This window comes from Syzygium oleosum, unplaced genomic scaffold (genome assembly GCF_021117445.2).
Source record: "Syzygium oleosum isolate NSW1041296 unplaced genomic scaffold, Sole_v2.1 Sole_v2.52, whole genome shotgun sequence".
Classification (NCBI taxonomy): domain Eukaryota; kingdom Viridiplantae; phylum Streptophyta; class Magnoliopsida; order Myrtales; family Myrtaceae; genus Syzygium; species Syzygium oleosum.
Window position 1 is genome coordinate 1,422,866 of NW_026607536.1, and position 11,997 is coordinate 1,434,862.

Genomic DNA, 11,997 nt, shown 5'->3' on the forward strand with positions numbered 1-11,997 from the left:
TAATAGTAATCATCGGATTAATACGTTTAATAAGAAATTTGCATGATTTCATTGAAAGTAGACATGAGTAAGCTCTATGAAACTGCATCTACTATTAGCTCGTATTGCATGTAATCATAGAAAATTTTAAGAATAAAGTGTACATGAGTTACTACATAATAAATGAAAAATAGATAAGAATTTTCAAACTTTCAAAGTTAGAATTGCTTTTGTGTAAGTATCTGATCATTGTAAATTAAGATGACTAGTGTCAACTTCTTTTACTATTATATTATTAAGTTAATTTTTATCATCAATTGGTATTTTTTTTATTGCAAAACGATGACAAGTTTTTATTGCGAATTTTCTTTTTGTTGCAAATATTTTCCTTACTTTGTGTTAATGCGTCGTTGGACTAGGTCAAAACCTTGAATTTTTCCTTTTAAGTTGGTCAAATATACGAATTCGATGTCCATTGTTAAATGAAATCATAACCACCAAATTAGAAATTTTGTGTGCGTTATTGATCAGACTTCAAAAAGATTTTATGTTTGTCACTGCTAGTAATTGTGTTCATTATAGACTATATTGTAAGTAATTAATAGGCAATCATTACAATATTATAAAAATTATTGCTAGCTTCTTTTTTTCGCTATTACCAAAACTCTCGATCCAAGAAAATAATTATATAAATTGTTACATTGTTAACATAGAAAAGTGAACTAAACACAGTTTTCAGTAATTGTGAGTTATAGTAAATTGAAAAAAAGTTCCTTCGAAACTAATCAATTTTGGTCGCATTTTACATGACCATTCGGCCACATAATTCAACTCCTTCTCCTTTCATTCATTTCTCCTTCCTTATCACTCTCTCATAACTTCTTAAAAAAATAACGATTTCTATATACAATATTTCCAATCTTCAAGTTTGTAATGGATGCAAATTAGCAGCAGCACCCAATCCATTTCATATATGGCTCGCCAATTCCAAAGAATTTTCTTTGGCAAGGGTCCAATGTTTAGAAGATGTTCAATATCGTGAACCTCTCCAATGGCAAGAAGAAGGTAGTCTGCGCTCTATGTGTTGCGAAATTCTCTTTTAAATCTAGTGATGGGACGGGTTACTTGAAGAGGCACCAACACAAACATCTCGCCGAAATGGTCAAGCCCAGGGGAGCTCCTGCCTTTACTACTGGGGCCATTGAGATTTGTTTTCAGTGTTACGTTGGTTTATGTGTTTGCATTTATTCGATACGGTGTTTTCAGTGATTATGCTGTACTCCTTTTATGAGATATATTTGTCTAAGTCTAAGTTTTATCTACTTTCTCTTATATTTTCTTTTTGCATAATTGTTTTTGCTTGTTGACTTCCTGTGAAAAAAACATGATGTGGGAATAATTTATTACTATTGACATTTTCTTTGTCTTTTCATTAATTAATTTTATTTTTAATTTGTGAAAAAAGTATAAAAAAGAAATCAAAGCATCGCAACACCTGCTCGCATAGCCAATCATTATCACGGGTCATGCCTAGCACGATACATAAGAGTGCTAGGCCTTGACGGGCCGCCCTAGCACGGTCGGGGCCATTTCTAATCGTGAGGATATTCAATACAACATTGGACTTTCCATGTATGAAATATCCACACTTGTTGAGGAAGTTTCAAAGGCCTTCCTTTGGAAGTCTTGGAGTTTAGATTCTATCCTACCCAAGTCAAAACATTCACACTTGTTGCGCAAGTTTCATGGCCTTCCTTTGGAAGGCTTGGAGATAGATAATATTCCATCCTACCTAAGTCAAAAGATTTCACTTTCTTTCTTTCTTGACCTTTTCTAATTGATTTAACACTTGTCGCACTCCCACTTCCAGATTCCACAGCATTTATTTAATCGTTCGGCCAATAACATCAATCATTTGACAGTCCAACTTCACGTCCACCAATATGGGATCATCATCAACGAGGATAAAAATTAGGGAACATAACACTATTTATTAAAGTATTACATCTTAATTAGCAGAAACACACAAACTGAAATAAAAGAAAAAAGCACGACTCTGAAACCAAGACACGCACAAATTATGAAACTAAATGTGTTTCACAACACTTCAAAAGCCACCCTCACAGAAGTTGATACATCAGAAGTAAAAAATGTCCTCACGCTCACGCACACTCCTTCCAAATCAGGATCCACCATTGTCGTACGTTCTAGTAGAGAAGTCTTCATAAGTTGTCCCAGCCCAACCGGAATAATTTACTGAGCTGCTACACGGTGGCGCGTATCCACAGTTGAACTCATCCCCGTTGTGGTCGTAGGAGAAATCCTCTGCTCCTGCTTGTGGCTCATAGGTTGGAGTGTTGATGTAGTCTAATACATAGTCATCCAGTGTCTCCAAAGGAGAGAGCGAATCAATTATCTCTTCCAGTGACAACTGCATTCAAAACATGTAGATTATATAAAACCATCCATCTTAAGTATTTTTCATTTTATGTTACAGAAACAATCTTGAAAGTATGAAATGAAAATAGTCCCACAGATGTTGCTAATGTGATGGTGCAATCATTATTGGCCATAGAAAACCAATGAGTGTCTGTGACTTTGATATTCTCTAGAGGACTTGGGACTAAATCCGATCCTAAAAAAGTTCTACAACATAGAACGTGTCTCTCACCTGGGGTTGAGCATCAGCAGCTCCTCGGTTATCGGCGACTTCATTGTTGGGGGTGTTGCAGAAGCTCGGCAAGTCCCCTTCTTGATTCCCAGGGGGGTCTGATACATTGCTAGTGCATGTGTAAGGGCTGCTTGAATAGCCTTCAGGGCTGATTGTTGGAGCGTGACCCATCATCGGTTTCTTGTCTTTCTTGTACTTGATCCGACATGCCACATAAGGCAGCATCTGCATATATATGCATGAGCAACATCAGTAATAGAGAAACAACCTGTTCCTAAAAAGCATGCCTCAAATGTAATTTATAACCAATAGCGTTGTGCAAATGAATGAGAGCCAAAATATTACCTCGCCTTCTTTGTGATTATGGCCCAAACACTTGGAATTTAGGTGATACTCGTGCATGACCCAGTTGGTCCTTTTGCCATTAGGCACGCGGCCTTCGTAGAACACCAAAGTCCTCTTGATTCCTATCTTCTCGTTGGTCTCGCTCATGATGCGTCGTTCCTTGCCGGTCACTTTCCAGTAACCGGCTACCGTCGTTCGGTTGGAGCGCTGGCTGTTAGAGTACTTGCGCTTCACGCAGCAATAGAAAAACAGTTCCTTACTGTTGAACATGTGACCGGCAATGCCTGGCAAGTCCCAGGGTTCGAACTTGCATAAGTCAATCTCTTGAATTATGTTGTAGTAGAGTTCGTCAGGTTGTCCGAGAATCTTGGGCTTCAGGTAACGAATCAAAAGCTCCTCCTCAGTGGGATGGAATCTAACTCCTGGAGGGAGTACATTCATGGCTTCTGAGATTGTGTCTTCCATTTGGATCCGCAACTCGTGCAAGCAGAGAGAAGAAGAACAAGTCCCAAGGACTAAGATTTTGTGTGTGGGTTTGAAGAGCGGTAGCATTAACATTGGCCAAGTGCGCGGACTTTGTAGGTTGGAATTGTGCCCTGACTCATTGACCGACTTTACTGTGTACGACTTTCTTTTTCTCTTATTTATGTTCGCCTTCCTTCCCAAGCGAGTTTGTCTGGCTTGCTCGAGAAGTGCAAAACCACACTATTCCTGATGATTGGACCCCTCGTCCTATGTTTGAATATTTTTAAGAATGCTTTATGAAGATGAGTGCCGAACCCTATGCAGGATCAAGAACGTTCACACGACGTGCCAAAGTCTAATCGGCCTCCACTCTCTCGGCACGCATGAATCTTTCTTTCATCAAAACTAGGGTTTTTATTTTGCATCAGTGTGGAGCATTTTTTTATATTAGATATTATGCATTTCTAATTGTAAGATTTTGTGATTTGTCTCTAATAATCAAAGATAATCGAGATTAGTAAGTATCGATATTCATTGCAGTATAATTACAAAGTTTGCGAATCCTTTAGAGTGGGGATTAATCAGATCGGGACACCAACGAAGTTTTGACATCCTAGCATTCTTGCATGAATATATATTTGATTTAAGGTATGATATATTGAAGTTTCTGGAATTTTATGTGGATGCTTTTGTTCCATCAAACAAGGAATCTTATCCTACGGTTTGAGCTTCATCTTGTTTCATTAAATTTGTCGGATAAAAGCAATGTCGCACACTTTAGTGATTGAGACTAGACGATTAGTGTCCTCATATGGAAATGATAAATAACAAAAACCTTGTGGACCTTCTTGTTGAAATTTTAAGCCTTGTTCCCAAAGGGCTGCGCTTTTTTCGTGGACCCACACGCAATGGCACTTTCAGTTAGGTTATTCTTTCCCCCACGTGTTTCTTTATTCACTCCTTTTCGCTTACTATATTGTTTACGGTTTCTAATACATATATTTATAAATAAAAATAAATTTTGGTAGAATGGAATTCTGCGGTAGAGTCACATCATCGCAGTGCTTTCATACCTCTCACTTCTTTTAACATTAATTAGACATGTTCGTTTGTAATAATTATAAATAATTTAATTATCTCATCTCATTTAATATAATATTTCTAGAACAATATAGAAACATCAAATTTGCCTTACGTGTCATTCTTGGAAAAACAACTTGCGTGTCCACTGTCCAGGATACCGTATTGAAGAAACGATTTGCTTCATGGCTGCATATTAACGGGATAATTGTCCAGAAAGCTCAAAACATATTGTTCAGTGGCCAATTCAATTCTAAACTTTTCAATTTTATCTATTTAGTCATAACCTTTTGACGATTTGCTAATTTAGTTCTAGGCCTTTTAACAATTTGTCAATATAGTCATTTCGGCTAATTTTAGCTGGAAATTGCTGACGTTAAGATCTAGTCAATGCCAACTATTCTACATGACACGATCAGTACTGACGTAGATGTTTTTTGCAATTTTTTATTAAATTTTCCGAATATTCATTTTTTCCTTTTCTATTTTCCTTAATTGGATTTTTGGCTATGTAAGGGGGTTGCGGCCCACGTCTGTTGGCCGGCAAGGGCTGAGACCCCCTCGCCTAGCCCAGGTGTGGCTGTTGTGGCCCTTGCATGTGGTCGGCTAGGGTTGCGATGACCTCACCTGGTCTAGGCGGCGGCCTCTGTACCTTTGCCTGTGGTTGGTCGAAAATACGATTAAGGAAAGAAAATAAAAAAAAGATAATTTTAAAAAATTGCAAAAATCATCAACGTTTGCATCAATTGTGTTGCGTAGGATAGCAAGCGTCAACGTGAGCGATTTTTTGTCAAAATTGGACGAAATGACCAAATTGGCAAAGCGTTCAAAGGTTCATGATTAAATTGACAAAATTAAAAGGTTTATGATTGAACTGATTGCCATATAATAGGTTTAGGACTTTTTGGACAATTTTCCCTAGTATTAATATGGGATTTGTCAAGCAGAAACTAAGCTTTGCGTTTGATGGCCGTACATATATGATTGCTACAGTGTGGAACAATTTGTAATTATCTTTTTATTGCTAAGTAAACTTTCATTTGTCATGTTTTTCCTTTTCCATTTCTCTTTTAAATTCTCATAGAATTGTAGGTTTTAGGACTTATACTGAATATAACTTTATATGTGCGTATGGCATTGATTGAATAATTTAACTACTACATTTAATTTAATTTTTTCAGAGTAATAATGATGAATAGATATTAAAAAATAATTTTATGACGCGGTCTTGCTCTCAAGTTTTATCAGAATCAATTTTGTAAGTAGAATAGCTTTAATCAGATATGTTGTAGGTTTTTCGATTGAATGCAATCAGATTCATATCTCTATAGAGAGTGGTACTTTTCTTTAACATATAGTCATTTGATAAAAGGATGTTTGCCTTTGCTATCTGCCTTAACTTGTTCATTGTTGAAAATATGTGTCGAGTTCCTAATTCGAGTAGTTTTCCTAATTTGAGTAGATTTTCTATTTGGGTGGTTACCTAATATGAGTAGGTTCCTTGTTTTGGATCCAATTCTTGTCAATATAAGAAGTAGATATTTTCGCTAAAATTATCCAAGAGGTAACTTCTCATGAATTACCTCTAAAGCAATCCAAGAGTGCTAAAATCAATAAATATTGTGGTAAGATTTATAAATTTCTTTGTGTGATTGAGAAATTGTTTCGCGATAAATTATAAGGGCTAAATACTGTGTGAGTTATTATGGGTAATTGAGGGCTAAGAAACACTTTGAGTGTTTGAGTGATTTGGGTATGACTATAATTTTCGTTGTATTACTTGATCTATAGAGTAATTTCGTGCTCCTCTTCCCATAGACGTAGGTTCTACTAACCGAACCACGTAAATTTGGAGTGCGATTTATTTTCTTGTTTTATTTATTTTATTATTTTGATTGCTTGTTTCCTCAACAATTGGTATTAGAGCCTAGCTTGATTGAGTTAAAGCAAATCAATGGTTATAAAAAAAGGAAAAGTGCAAATCGATAGATTTGATGAGAGTGATATTTTTTGAGAACATGCGGATTGATGATTGCCTTTATCAGAGAATTTGCACTTACTTATGTTTGGGAAAAAAGCTAGATTAAGTGGAACAAGCTGATTGGGAATTATTTGATAAACATGCATTAGGTGTTATTCAGTTGACGTTGGCTTGTAATGCCATGTTTAATAGTGTGAATAAAAAGTCCACCGCGTGTTTGATGAATGCCCTATTGAACATGAATAAGAAGCCCTCTGTGATCAACACAGTCTACTTGATGCGTCGTCTATTTCACTTAAAGATGAGTGAATTTGCGTTGGTTGCTAATTATATTGACGAATTCAATGTGGTTGTTAGTCAGTTGAGTTCGGTTAAGATTAAATTTTAAGATGAGGTATGCGTTTTGATACTATTATTCTCATTTACTAATAGTTGGTATGCTATTGTTACTGTTGTTAGTATATCTTCTAGGTCAAGAAACTTAACGTGAAATGATGTTCGCGATTTGATTTAGAATGGAACCTATTGCTTTAGTAGGTTAAGGTAGAGGAAGAACTAGTACTTTTGTTAATGCGAATTTGAACAAACGTAGTTAGTTTAGGGTTGGTGGTGTTGTCTGTTGGAGTTGTGGCAAGGTGTAGTATCTTAAAAAGGAATTCTTTAAATTGAAGAACGAGAAGGGTAAAGGAATTACAGTTAAATCTACTGATGACTTTGCAGCTGCAGCTAACTATAATTCAGATAGCGCTGATTATGTCTTATCTGTCATTAAGAATTCATTGCTTGATGGATGTATTATTGTGAATTTTGGTTGTTCGTTTCACGTGACACCAGATAATAACTAGTTTAATACTTATTAATACATGGATATGTTAGTGGTCTGCCCTAGGAATCAATCAAGGTTGATACTCTAATATTAGTTGTGGATTAGGTTGTGTCGAAAAACCGATCTTCACTATACTTAGGTAGTCATAATGTGTTGCTAGAGACCGCTTATGACTTGTGGGCCAAAAGAGTTTTGGGCACACTGCTAATGTTTAGTGAACCTACAGGGTCGCACACAATAGCGAACGGACTTAATATTGTCTATGCGCCTTGATCTACTTAAGAAGTAGATTTTAATTTATTCTCCTATTTAAATTATCTATGCGGTCGTACGCGTTATGAGATAACGATTAAACGTACGATTGAAGGTGGACAGTTTGGCGGGCCCAAATAGCCCGGCCCACTTCTTTTAATTCCGCTAGATAATGAGGCTGTATAAATAGATAGAGAATCGTTCTGTCTAGGGTTTTTTCGATAGAGTATCGAAAATCAAAAGGCGTTCAAGAAAAGGAACTTCAAGATCTTTCGCTAGCACGTGGATCGTTGGAGAATTCCGTTCGTGTGTGTGGATACCGGTAGAGGCGCAACGCTTGGGGCGCTCATCCAGACACAATCAGTTGCTGATTTATTTTTGATCTGCAAAAGGTACGTACCGAAATTCCTTTTCGATTTCAATATACGCATGGATCCTGTCTAGGGTTCTATATTCCGCTGCGTTGTTTTTCGTTGATGAACCCTACAGGATAGTGGTAAAGTGCAATTGGGGAACAATGTTGAGTGAGATGTTGTGGGTGTTGGCAATGTCAAAATTAGAATATATGATGGTATCGTGAGGAGCGAGGCACGTTCCAGAGTTGAGGAATAATTTGATTCCTTTGAGTGTCATGGATTTAGCTAGGTGTTGATATACTTTAGAAGTTGGAGTTACGAAACTCGTTCGAGATGCTTGATAATAATGAGAGAAACCAAGCACAGTAGCCTGTATGAGTTTCAAGACGAGACAGTGAAGGATTTTATCGTAGAGACATAGAATGCATCTATTTGGGAGGTTGAATTGTCGTATATGCATTTGGGGCATATAGGTGAGAGAAGTTTGGAGATTTTAAGCAAAAGGAATTTGCCGAATGGTTATGTGGCTAAAGAGCTATATGTAGGTGCTTGAACAAAAGACAAACAAGAATTACCACTCCGCCTCCTTTGACATCACAATTGAGCATGCTACAGACACATGGAGGTCAGTGAGCCTAGGTTAGTGCGGTGTTGAAAATTAATGCCAACTAGAAGCCATCGAATTGCTCTTGGATAGTAATTTCTTTTTCCTATCGCACTAGACGATGGTACACGAGCCATTTCGAAGTTAGAAACAAGCAGCCGCAAAAGGGGTTTCTGGAATACTGCAGGGGTCATGTTCATATCCAAGAATTTGTCATCTCAAGTAATAATTGTCAAGTTCCTGGTCGGTGGGGGTGAAACCAGTAATATTGTTTATCAAAAATATGAATGGGAATGAGGCAGGACATTCTTGAGTCTTGAGAACTACACTCTCAAACTCAATTTTTAGTAACTTGTTGGTAGCTGAACTGAAGCAGAGTGACCCTCAAAGCAATAGTTTGAGCTTTTAGATGGTGTTTTCGAAGGCCATACCAAAAGCATTGACTTGACTCTGACTGATTGGTATCTTTATGCAGTCCTTCCCTTGCTTCAGAAGAGAACTTTTTGTAAAGAGAAAAACAGAGGAATGTTGACAAGATAGCCCACATTGACAACTTTGTCTACGAGCAGGAGTTCGAGTGGCCAGAATTGAATTTCCAATTTCCGATTGCTTGATTCCATGTGATTAACTGAACTTCTTATTCTCGTTATCTGTATCTGTTCTGCTCGGACCACAAGATGTCATCTTTCATTTTTCAGATCCAAGAATGTTCTTGCAACTATTAATGTTCATACTGGGATCGGGCTCAAGACCGTAATTTCCGAACAAAAAGGCGCAAAAGAGTTGAAACCTTTTTGAAAAGGAAAAGAACTTAGTCATCAAGAGCCATCCAGGAACAGTTGCATCTAAAGGAATGTTGCAAAGGAACTACAGATCAGTTGTGGCTATCTTAAGCGAAGTTCAAGTTGATCAAAAGCCCAACATACTTTTACAGTTTTTCTTTTCTTTAAAACAAATCAAGAGGTCCAAAAATGAAAAAAAGCAGCATTTCCAAACGCAAGGTTTGACTAATCTTTCTAGGCAGGGCTGGGGCAAAAAAAGCAGAAAAAATGAAGAATATTGATTGATAATTCGGGGGTTGATATAACATATCAAGTATCATCTGCTCCCAGGTGAAATTTGCATTCTTCTTAGATTTGCGGAACATATCGCAATGTGCGAGTAAGATCCAATTCAGCCTTGGAGGTACCGCCACAAGAACTCGAAACAGACACCCTCCTAGAAAAGCAGAGATCTGAAAACTCACTCCATGCAACTGGCAAAATGCACAAGTCTAGGGGAAAAGTGCCAAATAAGTCCTAAACCTTTTGCATTGATGTCAAATTAGTCATAAACTTTTTTTTGTACTAATTCAGTCCTAAACCTTTTGTATTGATGCCAATTCAGTCCTAAACCTTTTTATGGTGCCAATTCAGTCCTAAACTTTTTATATTGGTGCTAATTCAGTCCTAAACCTTTTATTTTTGTACCAATTCAGTCATTCTGGCCAATTTTGGCAGATTTTGCTGACGTGGACACTGATCGGCTGGCGGCCAGTCACCGGCTGGCGGCCAGTCACCGGCTGGCGACCAGTCACCGGCGCTGACGTGGACAACTTTAATAATATTTTAATATTTTTTTGAATTTGTATTTATTTATATTTCCCCCTCCCTCTCCTCCCTCCTTCCTCCGGCCGATCGTTGGACTAGCAACCAGTCGGCCAGAGGCCAGAGGCTGGCGAGGGCGGCCTCGCGCTGGGTGAGGCTTGACCTCGCCAGATCTACAGAGTTCGTGCATTGCCCAGCTGCCGGCGAGGCTCAACCTCGCCAGATCAGGCGAGGTCAGGCCTTGCCCAGCCATGGCGAGGCTCGCCCAGCCATCGCTGGCGAGGGCAAGCCTCGCCGACGCTGGCCTCTGGCCTTTGGCCGGTCGCCAAATTGGCGATCGATTGGAGGAAGGAGGGAGGGGAGGGAAAAAAAGGAAAAAGAAATAAAAAAAAATAAATTAAAATATTATTAAAATTGTCCATGTCAGCGTCGGTGACCTGCCGCCAGCCAGTCGGTGACCTGCCGCCGGCCGGCCGGCATCCACGTCAGCAAAATCCGGCCAAAATTGATTGAAAAGACTGAATTAACACAAAGACAAAAGGTTTATGACTGAATTAGTACAAATGCAAAAGGTTTATGACTGAATTGACACAAAAAAAAAGTTTAGGACTAAATTGGCATCAATGCAAAAGGTTTAGGACTGAATTGACATCAAAATAAGGTTTAGGACTAAATTGACATAAATACAAAAGATTTAGAACTTTTTTGGCATTTTTCCGCAAGTCCAGAACGAGAAAGATCGAAGTCGATTTTTACCTGCAATTGCCTCAACTCTCACCGAGACCGAGGCAAAGAAAGAATGGATTTGATTTTTGGAGAATATGACCCATGAAGGACCCGTCAATCATTACTTGTGATTTCAAGAAGAAATGGCGTCGACATAGCAAAAATCCCAAGCAAGATTGACGAGTGATTCAGGGATCATATTGGGTCATAATCAATCTCGCACAATCAAAATATGCAGGCAAAACAAGATGAAGTTGATATAGCGGTCTGCTAGACGCGCGCATCCCCCACTGTTGTTCTTCTCCACATTGCCTCCACAAAAGATTGGTATAGCTTTTCTTTCTAGAAGACCATAATGCTAACTTTTGTTTTTTTGGTCAAAGGTAATGCTAACTTTATTAACAAGTTGTAGGGAGTATCTTTTTTTTTTTAGTAGTGATCATCGAATTAATATTTTTAATAAAAAATTTGCATGATTCCATTCAAAGTAGACATAAGCAAGCTCTATGAAATTGAATAACTCAATGATCACGTCGACATAATACTAATTTAGATATCGTACATTTACTATTAGTTCATATTGCAAGCATTCATAGAAAACTTTAAGAGCATAGAGTACATTGGTAACTACATAATAAATGAAAAATAGATAAGAATTTTCAAACTTCAGAACTTAGAATTGCAATTGTGTAAGTATCTGATCATTGTAAATTGAGATGATTGGTGTCAACTTCTTTTACTATTATATTATTAAGTTTATTTTTATCATAAATCGGTCATTTTTTATTACAAAACGATGACAAGTTTTTACTGCAAATTTTCTTTTTGTTGCAAATATTTTCCTTACTTTGTGTTAATGTGTCGCGGGACTAAGTCAACACCTTGAATTTCCCTTTTTAAGTTGGTAAAATATACAAATTCATGTATCTATTGTTAAATGAAAATTATAACCACCAAATTACGAATTTTGTGCGTGTTATTGATCAGGCTTCAAAAGGATTTTATGTTCGCCGTTGCTCGTAATTGTGTTCACTATAGACTATATTGTAAGTAATTGGGAAAATGACACAAATAATCCTTGAACTATAGACTATATTGTAAGTAATTGAGAAAATGACACAAATAA

The 11,997-nt window shown here is 37.5% G+C and overlaps 1 protein-coding gene across 1 annotated transcript; it reads right to left on the bottom strand.

Moving 5' to 3' along the window:
* Positions 1-1,962: 1,962 nt before the first annotated feature.
* On the bottom strand, positions 1,963-3,556 carry LOC115679709 (NAC domain-containing protein 96-like). Its single transcript, XM_030603378.2, has 3 exons — positions 2,996-3,556; positions 2,651-2,875; positions 1,963-2,410 (listed from the first exon to the last, which is right to left on the bottom strand). Exons 1-3 carry the CDS (start codon positions 3,551-3,553, stop codon positions 2,162-2,164), a joined length of 1,032 nt encoding a protein of 343 aa, XP_030459238.2. The 5' UTR covers positions 3,554-3,556; the 3' UTR covers positions 1,963-2,161.
* Positions 3,557-11,997: the final 8,441 nt, after the last annotated feature.